Source organism: Giraffa tippelskirchi, chromosome 11, assembly GCF_054371585.1.
Source record: "Giraffa tippelskirchi isolate mGirTip1 chromosome 11, T2T-mGirTip1v1.2.pri, whole genome shotgun sequence".
In the NCBI taxonomy this organism is placed as follows: Eukaryota; Metazoa; Chordata; class Mammalia; order Artiodactyla; family Giraffidae; genus Giraffa; species Giraffa tippelskirchi.
Window position 1 is genome coordinate 59,195,140 of NC_137285.1, and position 19,609 is coordinate 59,214,748.

The 19,609-nt window shown below is 36.5% G+C and overlaps 1 protein-coding gene across 32 annotated transcripts in view; it reads right to left on the minus strand.

The window, feature by feature from the left end:
* IQCM (IQ motif containing M) overlaps positions 1-19,609 on the minus strand; it is a 589,121-nt gene that overhangs the window by 176,709 nt on the left and 392,803 nt on the right. For all 32 annotated transcript variants that reach the window (XR_014069346.1, XR_014069348.1, XR_014069351.1 and 29 more), the window contains one exon: positions 7,993-8,154. Coding sequence is in view for 25 of the 32 variants with exons in the window: in XM_081544028.1 (XP_081400154.1) it covers positions 7,993-8,154 (162 nt within the window). In the remaining 7 variants the exon portion in view is untranslated. The remainder of the gene's footprint in view (positions 1-7,992; positions 8,155-19,609) is intronic.

A 19,609-nucleotide genomic window follows, 5' to 3' on the forward strand; every position in this document is an offset into this window, starting at 1 on the left:
TGGGAAGATTCCCATGGAGAAGGGAATGGCTAACCACTGCAATATTCTTGCCTGGAGAATTCTATGGACAGAGGAGCCTGGTGGGCTACAGTCCATGGGGTTGCAAAGAGTTGGATGTGATTGAGCAGCTAACACTTTTACTTTCAACAGTTCTACAGCTATGTAACAGGTTAATACTAGAACTTTTTATACCTCTTTAACAAAGTGATTACAGTTCTATAGTCATGCTGATGGCTCAGCAGATAAAGAATCTGCCTGCAATGCAGGAGACACAGGAGATGCGGGTTCAATCCCTGGGTAGGGAAGATACCCTGGAGGAGGAAATGGCAACCCACTTCAGTATTCTTGCTGAAAGAGCCCATGGACAGAGAAATCTGGTGGACTACAGTCCAAAGGGTTGCAATGGAGTGTATAGGACTGAGTGACTAAGCACGCAGGCATGCTGACAAGCAACCCCTAGAACCAATATTAAACCTGTTTTATCAGCCAGTGGAAACTCACCTCAGTAAACACACTTCTGAAAGCCAACCAATCAGTGAGAGGTTCTACTTTTGATAGTTAACCAAAGAACAAAAGTTTCACTCTAGTAATACATTCTCTGAAGGCCAGTCAGTCAGCAACCCAATCTTTCCTGAGCAACCACACTCAATTCTATGTCATTTTACTTCCACAGCTAAAAACTACTAATCACTGACTTGTATGCTCTGTAACAAATTTCCCCAAAACTAGAAGCTTAAAGCAACAGACTCACATAGTGAGTCAGGAATCTGGAGTGGACCTTCTGGGTAGGTCAGGCCAGGGTTTCTCATGAAGTTACAGTCAAGCTATCACTGGAGCTGCAGTCAACATTGCAGAAGTTATAATGGTGCTGGAGGTTTCACCTCCGTGCTACTTTACTCACATAGGCCTCAATTCCTCACTGGCTACAGCACATGGCCTCATGTCATCAGCACATAGACCTCTCAACAGGGCTGCTGGAGTGTCTCCATGATATAGTAGCTAGCTTTCCTGGGTAGCTTATCCAAACAAGAGCAAGGGAGAAGCTACAAAATCTTCTATGATGACCTAGCCTCAGAAGTAACATACCATCACTTTGCTGTATCCTGTTGGCAAGAAATACCAACTCTGATATAATGTATATATTTCCACAAGGGCATGAATACCAAGAGGCACAGATCATTAGGGTCATCTTAGGGGGTGGATACCACTCTTCTCAAAAAACTTTAATAACATCAAGTTTGCTTTGCTCAGAGACTGTTTGACCAGCATGACTATTCCTTACTTAGATGGACAATGAACTCAGCTTTGAGCTTTTATTTCATATATTGAGTATTACTGTCACCCTTTGTCATTTATAGATGTTCTTCCAAGATTTTTTTTGAAGATCCTCATTTGATAGCATTCTGTTTGACTCATGGACCAATAGGGGTGCTCACTGGGACTGACTGAACCAAAATCTGATAACATTTTAGATCTGCTAGAGTGTGAATACTTCTAGGGAAGGGATTCATCCTTAACTGTTTCTCACCTTTGTTGCCAAGCATATCGTAGACACCCAATTAATTCTTGTTAGATAAATAGATGGAGAAGTCAAATAATGAAACCATGATCCTACAATTTTTATTTTACAAACTAAACAGTTAAGTATTGAGTGATAGGTTGTTTTAAATGTGCAACTCACATTTCCTTTAACGTATGGATCTGATGACTTATCTTAATGTCTTCCTCCTCAATGCTTCCAACCTGCTTGGTGAAATTGGGGCTGAGGGAATGGGAAACACATCTCTAATTTTATCACTGAAGTTCACAGAAAAAAATCGAATTCACATCGGACACACCCAGTCCCTTAAATGAGGAAGATCTAATTCATCATTCTAAAGAATTTTTAGTAATTTGACAAAAGCTTTAACCAGATACAATATAGCATTCATTTTTACCTTTCTGTTGGATTATTCTTTTGAGTATACTAAATGTTGAAAATTTTAACCAACTGAACCATATAAAAATGACATTTTTCTTAGCATCAGTTATCACATTCACATCACTTGCCCTTAATGTAGAAAATCAAAGAAACATTAAAAAATACGAATGTAGAGGTTGCTGGAAGTTTATAGCTGGTAAGGGGAGATCCATGGGGATATATCCAATCAATTTTTCAAGTTCAGGTGACTTGAAAAATTTCAAGTGACTACATGATTCTCCTCAAGAAAGAAGATATTCTATAGGTAAATCACAACATTGAACTAACCATAGCACATTTAAAATTATCCAAACAATAATAGACTATTTCCTATACTTGAACAGATAAAAATAATAGAAAGTATATGGAGTGCCTTTCAAATCAGGTTTATTTGGGTTTTCAATTATATAATAACCTTAGAGAATACCTCAAAGAATGGGTTCAACACTCAACTGAGTTTTCACAAGAGCAGTAAATGTCCATATTCTAAATAAGTTAAGCGAAATCAGGACAAGTCAGGGTACAAAATTTAAGAAGGCAAAATAAATTACGTATGTCTAATAGTTACAAGAAAACATGCCATAAAAAGGAGATTAAAAATGATTGTTAGAAATCCAAGTAAATGCTGAGATATGTATTTTAAAAGTCTGAAAAATGAAAAGATATAAGCAGAACACATAGTAGCTAGGATTATATCCACAATAAATCAGATTTATTGGATTATTAAATCTTAGTCTGAGTTCCATCACTTAAAACAAATGGGAAAATGTGGGAAATGTTTAGAGAGAAGTGCCAAAAGACATTACGGATTAGAAGGAGAGCTTCTGAGGAACAATATTTTAAAAGGAATATTTTTTAGGACAAAGAAAGAGTCTTAATCATCCAGGCATAGCATCTATTTTGTGGAGAGTGAAATAGTTACAACTGCAATAAGGGATGTAAGAAAAGAAAGTCTTATGTTGCAACATAGACAATTCTGAGAGAAGATCATCAAAAACCAGACTTGACTGTCAAGGACAGCTGAGTAATTGCCACAGTCTTTAAACGATAGGAAAGATTCTCATTTGGCTAATGTACATTAGATCTTGCCTGAAGGCAGTGGAATAAACTGAAGGACATAAAAAGATATCTTGTCCTCATAATAGGATAACAATAGCGATTTAGCCAGGAAGTCAGGTTCCAGTAGTACTTATAAAACTTAAATAACCATACGTTATCAAGGTAAGTAAAATTTACACCATGAAGGGGTCAAAATGATGTGTGAAAAAGTAGTAGAAATAGAGGTCTTTGCTCATTACTTGGAATCTGAATTAATTAGAAATCTTACATTAATATAACAATATGATTTCAGTTAAGAATGGACCATTGGCTTGAGAAAGTAGCTTAATCATTCATTTGTATTCCCTAAATTATTTCCTTGAAAGACAATGGCTAACCTACCCCTTTCAAGGTATTCCCACTAGAATTCCACAAGCTCTTTAATGTAACCTACGGCTTCCAAGTAGAACATTCACCAAAGTCACAGAAACTTAATGAAGGAGAGGAACAAGTTCAGTATACCTGTGACAGGCCAGAAGGTCAGGTGAGCTCAAGGACAGACAGCTCATAAGGAAAGACAGACAAAGCATGTTAAAAGACTAGCCTTCCAAAATAAGCTTTGTGAAAACAAGTTTGACAAGACATATGCTCCTGAAAAAAATTTAGACTTTTTTTTTTACTTCATTGATGTTGTAAGACTACAAAATTATGATTCAGAAGAAATAATTTGTGCATATTAAGCAATTTGAAATTATGACTTATGCAGCATTCCCGTTACATTCAAGCTACTGTGCTAGGAATTCTGGGATGTAAAATATGAAAATATCAAATATTTTTAGACTATGTGTGACCTTAATATTACATAATTTGTTAGCAGCCCATGCCATTTATAGAGCATTCAGTGACTCTGTTAACTACTCCTCAGTTCTTGCTGATGATACATCTATAAATCTACAGAGTGAAAACGATAAGCAGGAGTGCTACATTGTGGAGTATTAATGTTGAAAAATGTAATAAATCCCCAGAGTTATCTTCCCTAAAATGTTTATAGTCAAGGAGTTACTGAGTTTTAGAAGGCACTTCTATAATAGACTAATCTTTTTCAAGGCAAATGCTGCAAACTCTACTGTCTATCAATTTAATAACAACTGTACTTTAAAAAGATGCAAGGCCCTGGCCACTTACTAAAAGGGAGAAAGAAAGCATAAAACCTCAGAAGATGGAGTCTTCAACTTATAAGGCCACTTGTGTATCTTCTTTCTGTTTGTTTTATTTGGACCCAATGTTCACAAATGGACTCCAAACAATGAACAGAAATCTTTTAGAATGATAGGCTAGCTCTAAACAATGATGCAAATTTTTTAGAATGATAGGCTAATTTTCAAGGGGGGAAATTGCCAAGAGAAAATAAATTGCAATCAAGGTCTTAGTTCATTTCATAGAACCTAAAGCCTCAATTTTCTTTTTCATAATTTTCTTTCATTTCCTCTTCTTTCTCCAGGCTATCTTTTAGAACTGAGCACTTAAATACACCTTTATATGCACAAGCCAAATGAGACTGCATTTAATTTGTGACTCTCTGTAGATATCTCTAACATACTAGTTTTAAAACTTAAAAGAGAATCACCTTTCAAAAAAATTCCCAAAATACCAATTTCACTATTTTAGTTCTTTAAATTTATGTTTTCAACTTTATTTTTATAGCTTCATTGACATGTAAATGAAAAACTACACATACTTAAAGTGTATGATAAATTTTGACCAATGTTTACATCCATGGGTCCATCACCCATAACCACAATCAAGTTAATAAACATTTCTATTATCTATTGTAATCCATCAGGTCTCATTTCATTTCCCACACCCATTCTAGGTAACCACAGATCTGATTCTGTCATGTGCCTAGTTTATTTGCAACTTCTAGACTTTTATATAAACAGAATCATATGCTTGTACTCTTTTCTGTCTGACTTTTTTCAGCATAACTCACTTGAGATTCAGACATGTTGCTTGTTAAATGTATTATACACCATCAATGGGCTTCCCAGGTGATGCTAGAGGTAAAGAACCCGCCTGCCAAGGCAGGAGACCTAAGAGACATGGGCTGGATCCCTGGGTCGACAAGATTCCCAGGAGGAGGCCATGGCAACCCACTCTAGTATTCTTGCCTAGAGAATACCACGGATGGAGGAACCTGGCAAGCTGTGGTGTATAGTGTCACAAAGAGTCAGACACAACTGAAGCGACTCAGCACACGTGCACGCGTATAGCCTTTGAGTCCGGCTTCTTTCACTTAACATGATGCATTTAAAATTCATCCATGTTATTGTATCAATAGCTCATTCCTTTTTATTGCTTGATAGTACTTCATTGTATAAATGTTAACAAATTTTGATTATTCATTCACTAGCTGAAGAACACTTGTGTTGTTCCAGCTCTTGGCGATTATGATTAATCAGCTACATATATTCATTACAGGTTTTCATGTGAACAAATACTTTCATTCCTCTTGCATAATTAACTTTCTGTAGGACAGCTAGGTTTTATGGTTAGAGCATATTAATGTGTAAGAAAGTATCAAAATCTTTAGAAACTGGTTGTACAATTTAGCATTTCCACTAGCAATGTGTGAATGTGCCAGTTATTCCACATTCTTGCCAGATTTGGAATTATCAGATTTTTAAATTTTATTTTAGGCATTCTAATAGATGAGTGGTAGTATGACATTTTGGCTTTTATATGTATTTTCCTATTGATTAATGATTCTGGTCATCTTTTAATGTGCTTATTTGCATCTATATATTTTCTTTGGTTTATTTGGTTTCCCAAAATACAAAGTTAATTCACAGAAGGATAGTCTTTTCAACAAGCAGTGCTGGCACATTTGAATATCAATATGTTAGATACCTTGAGTCATGTATAAAATATAATTCAAAAAATCATACATTGAAATACAAAATTTAAAACAATAAAATTTCTAGAAGAAAATCTTTTGACCAAAGGTCTAACTAATATTTCTTGGATATGACAGTAAAAGCATCAGCCATAATTGTGATAAACTTGACTTTATCAAAATTAAAATCCTCTGCTGTTCAGAAGAAAGGGAAAGAAAAAACAAATCACAGACTGGGAGAAAATATTACAAAGCATATGTATGTTAAAGAGTTTATATTCAGAATATTGAAATGTCTCTCAACAATTAAGAACAATAGCAAAAATATAAATATGTCAAAAAGTTTTAACAAGCACTTCACCAAGAAAGATACAAAAATGACAAATACATGAAAATATGCTGTATATCACTGTCTACTTGTTGTTCAGTTGCTAAGTCGTGCCTGACTCTTTGGGATCCCATGGACTACAGTACACCAGGCTTCCCGGTCCTTCATCATCTCCTGGGGTTTGCTCAAACTCATGTCCATTGAATCAGTGATGCCATCCAGCCATCTCGTCCTCTGTTGCCCCCTTCTCCTCCTGTCTTTAATATTTCCCAGCATCAGGGTCTTTTCCAATGAGTCAGCTCTTCACATCATGCAGCCAAAGTATTGGAGCTTCAGCATCAGTCCTTCCAGTGAATATTCAGGGTTGATTTCCTTTATGATTGGCTGATTTGATCTTGCAGTCCAAAGGAATCTCAAGAGTTTTCTTCAGCACCTCAATTTGAAGACATCAATTCTTTGGTGCTCAGCCTTCTTTATAGTCAAACTCTCACATCCATACATGACTATTGGAAAAACCATAGCTTTGACTATAAGGGCCTTTGATGGCAAAGTGATGTCTTTGCTTTTTAATACACTGTGTAGGTGTGTCATAACCTTCCTTCCAAGGAGCAAGTGTCTTTTAATTTCATGGCTGCAGTCACTGTCTGCAGTGATTTTGGAGCCCAAGAAAATAAAATCTGTCACTGCTGTCACTTTTTGCCTATCTATTTGCCATGAAGTGATGGGACTGGATGCCATGATCTTAGTTTTTTGAATATTGAGTTTTAAACCCATTCCCTTCCATTTTAGTTCACTGTTTCCTAAGATGCCAATGCTCATTCTTGCCATCTCCTGCTTGACCATAGCCAATTTACCTTGATTCATGGGCCAATTAATGTTCCAGGTTCCTATGCAATATTGTTCTTTACAGCATCAGCCTTTACCTTCCCCACCAGACACATCCACAGATGAGCGCTGTTTCCGCTTTGGCCCAGCCATTTCATTGTTTCTGGAGCTATTAGTAATTGCCCTCTGCTCTTCCCCAGTATTGTATTGGACTCCAACCTGGGGGACTTGTCTTCCTAAATGATGAGTGTCATATCCTTTTGCCTTATCATGCTGTTCACGGGACTCTGGTGGCAAGAATACTGGAGTGGTTTGCCACTGCCTCTGCCAATGGACCATGTTTGGTCCGAACTCTCCACTATGACCTGTCCTAGGTAGCCCTGCATGGCATGGCTCATAGTTTCATTGAGCTATGCAAGCCCCTTGGCCATGACATTGAATCATTGTCCCTTAGAGAAATGCAAATTAAAACTACAATGGAATACCAATTCATATCACTTAGAATGGCTAAAATTAAAGTAACTGATTACAGTGAGTAGTGATACAGCTATGGAACAAAAGCCACTCTCATATTTCTACAGATAGGAAATATGAAATGGCATAACCACTTTGGAAATAAGTTTAGACAAGAAATGCAAACATAAGTCTATACACAGCCCTATATATGAATGTGTATAGCAGTTTTCCATGTAGGATCACATTAAAAAAAACAAACAAATATCCATCATCTGGTGAATGGATTAACACAGTATTTCCACTATTCTAATGGAGTCACCAAATTATAAAACAGCCACTTTTTAAACTGCAAGTATAATACTTAAAAACAAAAGGGAATATTCTATAAGGCCAATGTATCATCCCATATCATCTAAATGATGAATAAGAGTTATATAAAGTATAAGTTCCTTCCTTATTTATAAAAAGAAATAATAAGGTTCAGAATCTTACCTATATACTTATATCCTTCTTCCCCATTTACTATGGGTCTCAGCCAAGTTGACCTAAGCCTCAAATTAGTAGACATGTGGGCACCTTGGGGAGGGTAGAGTGTAAATAACATTTCAATTGCATTGTGCTTCTTGATGACATCAGAGTATTTTTCACGGTCTTCTGTAAAAAGAATAAAACACAACATTCTTTTTTAACTTTAGACCTTTTACAAAATTTCATATCCCTTTCTTTTAAGGGATGAAAATTAAAAACTATTGAAACATTTGAATGCTAATGGTTATGCAACATAGTTAGACAGCATAGTTCTCTTTAGCCAAAAATATTTCACCAAAAATCTGGTCTTTCAGATAGATCCTAGCAAAAATTAAGGAGTAAAGGTTTACAGGTAGAATCCTCAAACACTAACAGTCTAAAGCAGTGCTGTTAATAGCTGTGAAAAAAAGTAAGATAACCAACTAACAGCATTCATATTATATATACTATAACATAATCATATTTTTAATTGCCATTAAATAATAATCTGACAAAAATAATGAGTAAATATAGAGTTTCATAAACTAGAACTAATGAATCAATATTCTTAGGCTATGGTCTTTAAGAAAATGTAACATCACCTATACAAATATTTATATAGCACTTACTGTATGCAAGAAACAGCCCCAAGTGCTTTTGAACATTAATACATTTAATTTTCACAGCACACCTGTAAGGTCAATACTGTTATTATCTTCATTTTACATGAGGAATTTGAGCCTCAAAGAAATTAAATAACTTGCCTAAATCTTAGAGTCTGCAACTGACGCAATTAGGATTTGGATTATCTGAGTGGATGCTTTGGCCATACTTTGGCCACCTGATGCAAAGAACTGACCTATTTGAAAAGACCCTGATGCTGGGAAAGATTGAAGACAGGAGGAAAAGGGGATGACAGAAGATGAGATGGTTGGATGGCATCACCGATGTAATGGACATGAGTTTGAGTAAGCTCCAGGAGTTGATGATGGACAGGGAAGCCTGGTGTTCTGCAGTTCATGGTGTCGCAAAGAATCGGTCACAACTGAGCAACTGAACTGAACTGAACTGAGGAGAAGCTCTCATTTTCAAACAAATGTTTGTCAAGTGAATATGACCTGCATTAACTAGCTTTCAAATTGTGGTCTGGAGAAGATGCTTGAGAGTCCCCTGGACTGCAAGGTGATCCAACCAGTCAATCCTAAAGGAAATCAACCCTGAATATTCATTGGAAGGACTGATGCTGAAGCTGAAGCTCCCGTACTTTTGCCACCTGATCCAAAGAGCTGACTAGTTGGAAAAGACCAGGATGCTTAGAAAGATTGAAGGCAGGAGGAGAAGGGCATGGCAGCGGATGAGATGGTCAGAGAGCCATCACTGACTTAATGGACATGAGTTTGAGCAAACTTCAGGAGATAGTGAAGGACAGGAAAGCCTGGTATGCTGCAGTTCATAGGGTCAAAAAGAGCTGGACACAACTTAGAGTTGTGATTAATAAATAATTTGAATTGTGGAGTGAAAATTCACTGGTTACGGCCCTAGGGCCTCCAGTTTGCATTTTCAGTTTTTGGTTGATAAGCCAATGTCCTGAAATTCAATGAGGCCGTCTACTGAGCAATTAATTCAAAGCAATTCTACCTAGAAACATTTCAAAGAAAAGAGAGATACTAATATAAAACTTCACTTATAATCCTGTTACATTTTTTTTCTTTTTTTCCCAACTACCTTCCTTCCTTTTTCCCCCTTCATTTTTTTTTAAATATCATATTTTGTAGTACAGTAAGTACAACATAATGAGTAAATGAATAAGATTTGTCAGTTGATAGTGTGCCAGGTATCCATCTTTTACATGCTAAGTCGCTTCAGCCATGCCCAACTCTTTGCAATCCTATGGATTTTGTATAGGTCCCTCTGTCCATGGGATTCTCCAGTCGAGAATACTGGAGTGGGTTGTCATTTCCTTCTCGAGGGGAAGGACTCTCCAAGAGCTTTCCACAGTTTGTCATGATCCACACAGTCAAAGGCTCTAGTGTAGTTGATGAAACAGAGGTAGATGTTTTTCTGGAATTCCCTTTCTTTCTCTATGATCCAGTAGATGTTGGCAATTTGAACTCTAGTTCCTCTTCCTTTTCTAAAGCCAGCTTGGACATCTGGAAGTTCCTGGTTCACATAATGCTGAAACCTAGCATGCAAAGTTTTAAGCATAACCTTACTAGCATGGGAGATGAACACAATTATCCAATGGTTAATTCTTTAGTACTCTTCTTACCACCCATATTGGGAATTGTGATGAGGATTCATTATAAAACAGGAGTGATAAAAAAAGAAAAACCATCTATTATCACAACTGTTCCCTTTCTAGGATTATTATTAAAAGATATTTTAACACTAAAAATGCATGAGGGACACAATCTCAGTTGTGTTGCACACAAAGTATGTTTTATATTCAATAATGAGAACCTGGAGGTTCTAGGATTTTTGAAAGTGTTAACTTCTTCCTAATGGGCCAGTCCTCAACACAAATTCCAGCAGAGACTCAATATTTGAAAAGGGCTCATATATTAAGTTTAGGATCAATCCTAAGTGTATCAATCCTTTACGACTGACCCTCACTTATTAAACCAGAATAGAAGACCTCATTATGGAAGTCAATTATTAAGAAGTATTTGCAACTATGGGGCTTCCCAGGTAGCTCTGTGGTAAAGAATTCTCCTGCCAGTGCAGGAGATGCAAGGGCCTAGGGTTTGATCTCTGTGTTGGGAATATCCCCTGGAGTAGGAAATGGCAACCTGCTTCAGTATTCTTGTCTGGAGAATCTCATGGACAGAGGAGCCTGGCAAGCTACATCCATGGGATCGCAGAGTTGGACACGACTGAGCACAGTGCACAGTACACTTAAAACTATGGGTAAAAATAGTCTAATCAAATGTGAGTTCAAACTGGTGGTCAAATTATCTATAACCCAGAGTAAATGACCAATTTCTAAATGTTGTACTTTTAATATAAGGCCACTGTTAAAGCACTTTATACTTTTATGTTGCATTCATTTTCTTTTATTTGAATTAGATGAATGTCATACTTTTTTATCATGCTGCTTTTATCTAAGCTTTCTCTATTAATTAGTAAATTTAAGAGAATATCAATTTATCAGTATAAAAAATTACATGTCGTGAACAAGGGAAAGTGAATTTAAAGCATTCCCATTCTGAAATTAATGAAACTCTCCTACATTCAATTTATCTTAAGCTGATATATGAAATCTTAAAGATCACTGATGGAGGAGCAAAACATTAAGGATCAAAGCCGCAGGGCAAAATGGTTAAGAAGGCAGTTAAATAATATGCCCTTGAATGATATAATCAGCAAAAATAAATTCAAGGAACATATATCTCTTGTACTATAATTAAATACCAACATTGTTTTAACTTAAAGGAGAGCAAAAATGTTCATAACAGTTGACTCAGAGTAAATAATCTAAAATAAGGACATGAATTAATTAAAAATTTGTTAAAGTGCAGCAATATTAATTTAAAAAATTTTTAAATATAGTAAGTATTACTACTTTTAAGCCCTCTCATTTCCTGGCAATCATGCATGTTATAAATTTCTCCAGAACATTCTTGCTGTATTATTCAAAGATTAAATGTGGGAACACTGTGTCATTAATACATATACATCTTTATAAATCCAATCAAATTTCTAATACAAAATAGAAAATTAGGGGATTGCAGTCATTTGATTGTTGAATAATCAAAGTAAAGTTATTGCAAAAGGTTTACTTCTTCAGTGGAATAAGTAAACAGAATTCATAAATATGCTACATTTATTTTTATTTCCATGTTGTTAATTTTTAGACTTATAAGCAAATTAAACACATTCACAAGCACTGGATTGTTGTTCAGTCACTCAGTCATGTATGACCCTTTGTGACCCCATGGATGCAGCCCACCAGCCTTCCCTGTCCCCTTCACTGTCTCCTGGAGTTTATTCTAACTCATGTCATTGAGTCAGTGATACCATCCAACCTTCTCATCCTCTATTGCCCCCTTCTCCTGCCCTCAATCTTTCTCAGCATGAGGGTCTTTTCCAATGACTTCACTCTTCGCCTCAGGTGGCCAAAGTATTGGAGCTTCAGCATTAGTCCTTCCAGTGGATATTCAGGGTTGATTTCCATTATGATTGACTAGTTGGATCTCCTTGCAGTCAAAAGGACTCTCAAGAGTGTTCTCCAGCATCATAGTTCGGAAGCATTAATTCTTTGGCACTCAGCCTTCTTTATGGTCCAACTCTCACATCCACACATGACTACTGAAAAACCATAGCTTTGACTATACAGATCTTTGTTGGCAAAATGATGTCTTTGCTTTTTAATACACTGTCTCAGTTTGTCATAGCTTTTCTTCCAAGGAGCATCTTTTAATTTCATGGCTGCAGTCACTATCTGCAGTGATTTTGGAGCTCAAGAAAATAAAGTCTGTGACTGTTTCCATTGTTTCCCCTTCTATTTGCCATGAAGTGATGGGACTAGATGCCGTGGTCTTAGCTTTTTGAAGAAAGTAGGGAAAAGCACTAGACCATTCAGGTATGACATAAATCAAATCCCTTATGATTATACAGTGGAAGTGAAAAACAGATTCAAGGGATTAGATCTGATAGAGTGTTTGAAGAACTATGGACTGAGGTTCACAACATTGTACAGGAGGCAGTGATCAAAACTATCCCCAAGAAAAAGAAATGCAAAAAGGCAAAATGGTTTCCTGAGGAGGTCTTACAAATAGCTGAGAAAAGAGAAGCAAAAGGCAAAGGAGAGAAGGAAAGATATACCCATCTGAATACAGAGTTTCAAAGTGTAGCAAGGAGAGATAAGAAAGCTTTCTTAAGTGAACAAGGCAAAGAAATAGAGGAAAACAATAGAATGGGAAAGACTAGAGAGCTCTTCAAGAAAATTAGAGATACCATGGGAACATTTCATGCAAAGATGGGCACAATAAAGGACAGAAACGGTATGGACCTAACAGAAGCAGAAGTATTGGATAAAGAAACCTAAAAGACCTTCTCCTTTTTCAGTCTTCATGGAAATTTAACAAAAATACAGAACATATTACTGTACATAAATAAGTCATATAGCTACATAAAACACAAATAACTTTGGTTAATACTTCTTATAAAATTATGAGAATTCCTTATGAGGGTCATTTTCTTTTATTCTAAAAGCCTATGTTTAAAAAAGTATGTTAAAACCTAGAGTAAACTGCTTAAGAAAAGCTTAATGATATATCTGCATTTTTAAAAAGCATCTTTGTTTTTAAACAACAAAGATTAAAAGAACTTTACATCTAAAAATCCTAAAATAATAATAGCATGAAAAATCCAAGAGCATAATTAAATAATAACACATAATGAGGAACAAAGATTTAAGCTGGGAATGCAACAGGTCAAATAAGATTTAAACTGTCTCCATAGATATTAAAAGATATTTAATAAGTCTGAAAAAACAATCTCTTCATAAAGACATCTAATAAATAGGAAGAGAAGGATACAACTTAAAATAAGTATCAACATTATATAACAACATTAAAATTAGTGAGAAAATTATAATGTCCATCATTGACATTATAATCTAATGTCATAAATGTTCCAGCTAATGCAAAAGTCAAGAAAAAGATATCTTAAGTTGTATTGTACACAATAAAAGAAGAATTGTAAAAATTTCATGTCATTTTCAGGTGATACAATTGAATACTTATGAAACTCTAGAGAAGATGAAAATTATTATAATTTAGGAGGGCAAAATACAACTACTGATTATAAAATAAGCATATAAAAATTAGGGCTTCTCATATACAAGAAGAATTTGCTAGAATACATACTAGAAAAAGACTAAGATTAAAAAATCTTTAAATCACAAACAAGACAGCTGGAAAGAAAAAATAGCCTAGGTGTGTGTTTGTATGTGAGTGTGTCTGTATGCTGGAAGGAAAGCAAACATTTTCTCATAAATGATTAGAGCTTTATGATTAATTTTAAGTACTCTGTTTTAAAAGTATGCCTTTCATTTTTCGCTGAAGGTCTAAGTCTTGGGATAGCCAGATTAAACCCATTAACATGACTTTACTCTGACAGGCTAAAGACAAATGCCCCTCTCGCCTTAGTTAAAATGCTCTCACTTTGAGAGAAATACAATAGCACAAAAAGTTCTGAAAATCTAAGAGCGCAGTGGCAGTTGTTACTGGGATCACCATACATGACCCAAAAGATATTTCTTTTCTCTTGGTTTGGAAGAGTATCTGATAATGAAAATTACGTCTTCATAAGAAGCATAAAATCACAAATAAGTACTGCTATTCTAAACTTAAATTTAAATTACGCAAGTGTCTTATATTTCTTGCCATGTATTTCCTTCTACTTTTTTTTTAATTTTCCTGTATGTATACATATCTTTAAGGGTTGAGAGAAATTCAACCAATCTTTAGGTTATTTCTCAGTAATATGAGTTTTAAAAGATATACTGAGGGGAAATTTGGAGTTAATCATGCAATTCAATATTGTAAGTATTATTGTCCCAGATTATCTCAACTGCTTAGCAAAAAAATTACAGTAATTGGCAGTTGACTACAAAAGGCTTAGCTCTGTACCTTTACTCAACAATTATGTCAGCCTGCATGCAAAAAATATTCTCAAAAAACCCAGAAAATTTACCTTCCCTTTTATGTGGTTAGGATTTTCTCTAAATTCTAGAGACAAAGCTAATAATATCATGCTATTTCATAAAGCAAAAAATGAACTCCAAATCAAGGAGCATCTTCCCTGATGCATTTTGCAAGTGAATATCAAACACCAAATGGTGTTCACCTGGAAAATTATTTGGTACTAGTTTTTTAAACAATAAATGCTGTCTTTTAGAACTAAACCATTCTCCAGCTTTTTGGAGTTCATTCACCAAACTAATTTAGATTTCTCAATACCAGCCTGAGACCTGTTGACTGATTATAGAAAAGTTAAGATTAATTGTAGTGCGGAGAAGACTCTTTAAAGTTCCTTGGACAGCGAGGAGATCAAACCAGTAAATCCTAAAAGAAATCAACCCTGAATGTTCATTGGAAGGACTGATGCTGAAGCTAAAGCTCCAATACTTTGGCCACCTGATGCAAAGAGCCAACTCATTGGAAAAGATCCTGATGCTGGGAAAGACTGAAGGCAGGAGGAGAAGGGGATGATAGAAGATGAGACAGTTGGATGGCATCACTGACTCAATGGACATGAGTTTGAACAAATTCTGGGAGATCATGAAGGACAGGAAAGCCTGGCATGCTGCAGTTCAAGGGGTCACAAAGAGTCAGACACAGTCTAGAGACTGAACAACAACAGGATTAATCTGAATTCTTTATGGAACAAGGTTGCATACAAGCTAATCATTAAAAGGAAAAATTTACTTATTTAACAAATGTCCAATTTCCCAGCTCAATTTATTTCCTGGTATCATTGGGCTTCCCAGGTGGTGCTAGTGGTAAAGAACCCATCTGCCAATGCAGGAGACATAAGAGACGTGGTTCATTGCCTGGGTTGGGAAGATCCCCTGGAGGAAGGCATGGCAATCCACTTCAGTATTCTTGCCTGGAAAATCCCTATGGTCAGCAGAGGCTGGTGGGCTACAGTCCATAAGGTCGCAAAGTCGGACATGACTGATGCAACTTAGCATGCACACATTAATAGGTAATAATATCCCTGGTTAAAGATAGCATAGTAAAATCAATTTTTTCCCTCCTCTCTCCCATGATATCCCAAAGAAACATTTAATGTATCAAAATACAAATATATTTACATATTTAATGAAACAAAGATTCCCACAACTTTCAATAACTTTGAAGAATATGTGACAGAAACAATAAAATTCAGACCAAATGAGAGAATGCCTAAAGCCGACACAAACTCCCTCAGCTCTGAGACAAAGATACAGATATGTTTGAAAGGAAGAATCATAGTCCTGAAAGACCTCTCCAGGGAGCTTGGAAGGGAGTGACAAGACTTATGTGTGTGGATGACACAAAGGAGAGGCAAAAAAAAGTAAGTGAGAAACCCAGTTCGTACCACACCTCAGAACTGCGGTTGAGGTAGAGGTGAGGGAAGGAAGGTTCCTGTCCGTCTCACGTGCTGACTTCATCCACCTTGTCCCAACGTCCCCAAAAGTCTCCATCACTGCTAGCATCAAATCATTCCAAAACTCCCCTCAGCTCTAATGTTGCTAAATCATCTAAATTTGGTTAGAGATGAAGCTCTCTGTATAATCTATCTTGGGGAACAATTCCTCTAACAATTCCTCTTTAACCAACAATTCCTCTCTAACAATTCCTCTAAACTGAAGAACAAGTTGTCTGCTCCTTTAACCTTTGTATTTTGGGAGCAGACAACTTGTTCTTAAGTTTCAGAGGTCCACAGGTAGAGAGGAATTGATAAGCATAAGATAACAAGTTAACACGTTTCCATTCCAAAGGGAGAAAAAGGAAAGAAAAAAAACACACAAAAAACGGTGTTTTTGAAATCCAGCTGGATAAACTCCATTCGATTCTAGGGCTGGAAATAATCCTCTGGGGTTTGCAGCTCCAGCCTCTGAACCATCTTTCCTTTTTCATGAAGGGTACCATGGGTTTGTAGCTGAATAGTTTGATCAGTCTCTCCTGCCTATAAACATCTGGGTGCCCAGCAGCCTTCTTTCATTCCATACTGTCTCTGTTCCTCTTTAGTGCAAGCTGGCAGTGCTCTCCTGGTATAAAATTCTCAAGAATCTGACAATTCTCTCATGTAGGTTATGGAGACTCACTCCATTAAACAAGAAGCTTCTCCACACATCTTTTCCTGGAAAATCTCATAACCAAGATGACTAAAAGCTTCACATATTTTTTTCTCTTCAGAAAACCTTTGTGTGACTGAACTCTCTTTTTTCATCTTTTTGATGTATTAGCAAAAGATGGTCCAGTTACATTTTCAGCTTTTCCTCGAGAGCATGTTTTCCTGACAGTGAACCTTGTTAATCTGAGTATCTTTAAAAATTGAGATGAATTTAGAATTCCCCAAATCATCTAGTCTTGTTTCTTTTTCTTTCTTTCTTTTTTTTTTTTTTTTTTTTACCAGTTTCCCCCTCAATTTATAAGCAGCAAATACTAACCAGGTTGCACTTTCAACTCTGCTTGGAAATCTCCTCAGCTCAAGGTCATAGTTAAAACATTCTTCTTTCCATATAAGATACAATTCCACTGAACTTTCCACCAGTGTGGAACAAAGATCTCCTTTCTCCTAGTTTCCAATAACATGTTCATTGCCTTCCGAGCCCTCAGTAGCAGCAACTTTAACATTCACATTCTTACTAGTAATAGTCTGTGATTTTGGGAGCCTCCAAAGTGACTTGGGATTTCTCTGTTCTTCATTGCCCTCTGAGTTCTTATTAGCAGAATCATTAGCATTCATAATTCTACTAACAGTCTGTTGAAGGCTTTCCAGCCTTTTCCTATCAAAGTCCTCAGTGTTCTAACCTCCACTTGCCCAATTCTACATTTTCAGACCATCTTTATCAGTTGATGTTCAACTAGAGAAGCAGATCTGCTAAGATATATATATATATATATATATATATAAAAGTTTGGAATCCATGGAATTCTCCAGGCAAGAATACTGGAGTGGGTCACCATTTCCTTCTCCAGTGGATCTTCCCGACCCAGGGATTCAACCCGGGTCTCCTACATTGCAGGCAGATTCTTTTACCACTGGGCCATCAGGGAAGCCCCCTATATATACATATATATCTTGTGTGTGTGTGTGTGTGTGTGTGTGTGTGCGCTCTGCTCAGTCATGTCTGACTCCTTGCAATCCCAGGGAATGTAGCCCATCAGGCTCCTCTGTCCATGGGATTCTCCAGGCAAGAATCCTGGAGTGGGTTGTCATTTCCTCCTCCAGGGGACCTTCCTGACCCAGGGATCGAGCCCACATCTCTTGTGTCTCCTGCATTGGCAAGTGGATTCTTTACTACTGTGCCACCTGGGAAGCCTATATATATATATATATATATATTTAAGAGATTTCTTGTAAAGAAAGTTAAGTCGCTCAGTCGTGTTGACTCTTTGCGACCCCATGGACTGTAGCCTACCAAGCTCCTCCATCCACCAAGAGTACTGGAGTGGGTTGCCATTTCCTTCTCCAGGGGATCTTCCTGACCCAGGGATCAAACCAGCCTCTCCTGTGTCTCCTGCATTGCAGGCAGACGCTTTACCATCTGAGCCACCAGGGAAGCTATTGTAAAGAATTAGCTATATAATTGTGAGGAGTGGTTAGGCAAGTCCTAATCTACCGAGCAGGCCATCAGGAAGGGCAGGCTGAAATTCCTGGGTACAGGATGAAGTTACTATTCACACTCTGCATTTCTACTTCAGAGAAGCCCCAGGTCTTTTGTATTAATAAAGGCTTGTCATCTGATAGTATCAGGTCTGCCCAGATACAGATAATCTACCTTGCTTAAAATCAGCCAATGATGTACTTCATCATATCTATAAAATATCTTTGTAGCAACATCTCAATTAGTGTTTGACTGAATTAGTAGGAAACCTTGAAAGCAGTTTCAAAATCATAAGATATAATTTTAAATTTGGGAAAGGTTTGAAAGAAGTAAAGGGAAGTTTAAATGTGAGAATTTTCTCTTTATACTGGTAATGTGTCATAGAGAATTTTGACCAATTGGCAAAATCTTTAAGTGTTATGTTTAAATTTCCTTTTGTAAAATTAAGGTATAGTTGACATATAACAATATTTTAGTTTCAGGTGTACAACATAGTATTCAATATCTGTATACACTGTAGATTTGGATGCTGGGAAAGACTGAAGGCAGGAGAAGCGGACGTCAGAGGAAGAAATGGTTGCATCACCGACTTGATGAACATGAGTTTGAGCAAGCTCTGGAAGATGAAGGCCAGGGAAGCCTGGCGTGCTGCAGTCCATGGCTCGCAAAGAGTTGGACATAACTGAGTGACTAAACAACAACACACTGTAGAAATGATCATCACAAAAGGTCTAGTTATTCTCCGTCACCATATAAAGTTACAAAAATGTGCAATACAGACTGTTATCCATGCTGTACATTGTATCCCCATGACATTTATTTTACAACTGGAAGCTTGTACCTCCTGATCCCCTTCACCCATTTTTCCCAAACTCTCTCCCTTCTAGCAACCATCATTCTACTGTCTATATTCATACAGAATTGCTTTTGTTGTGTTTTGTTTGTTCATTTGTTTCAGTTGTTAGATTCCACATATATGTATATTCATATTTCTCTGGCTGATTAATTTCACTTAGCATATTTTCATACTCAAGGTCCATCCATGTTATCTCAAATGGCAAAATTTCATTCTAAAATATGGCTGGGTAGTATTTCATTGTGTGTATGTATAGATACATAATCTATCTTCCTTATTCATACATCTATTAGTGGACATTCAGGTTATTTCCATAGTTTGGCTATTATGAATAATGCTGCAGTGAACACAGGGGTGCACATGCAAATCAGTGTTTTCATTTTTCAGATAAATACCCAGAGTGTAATTGTTGGATTACACAG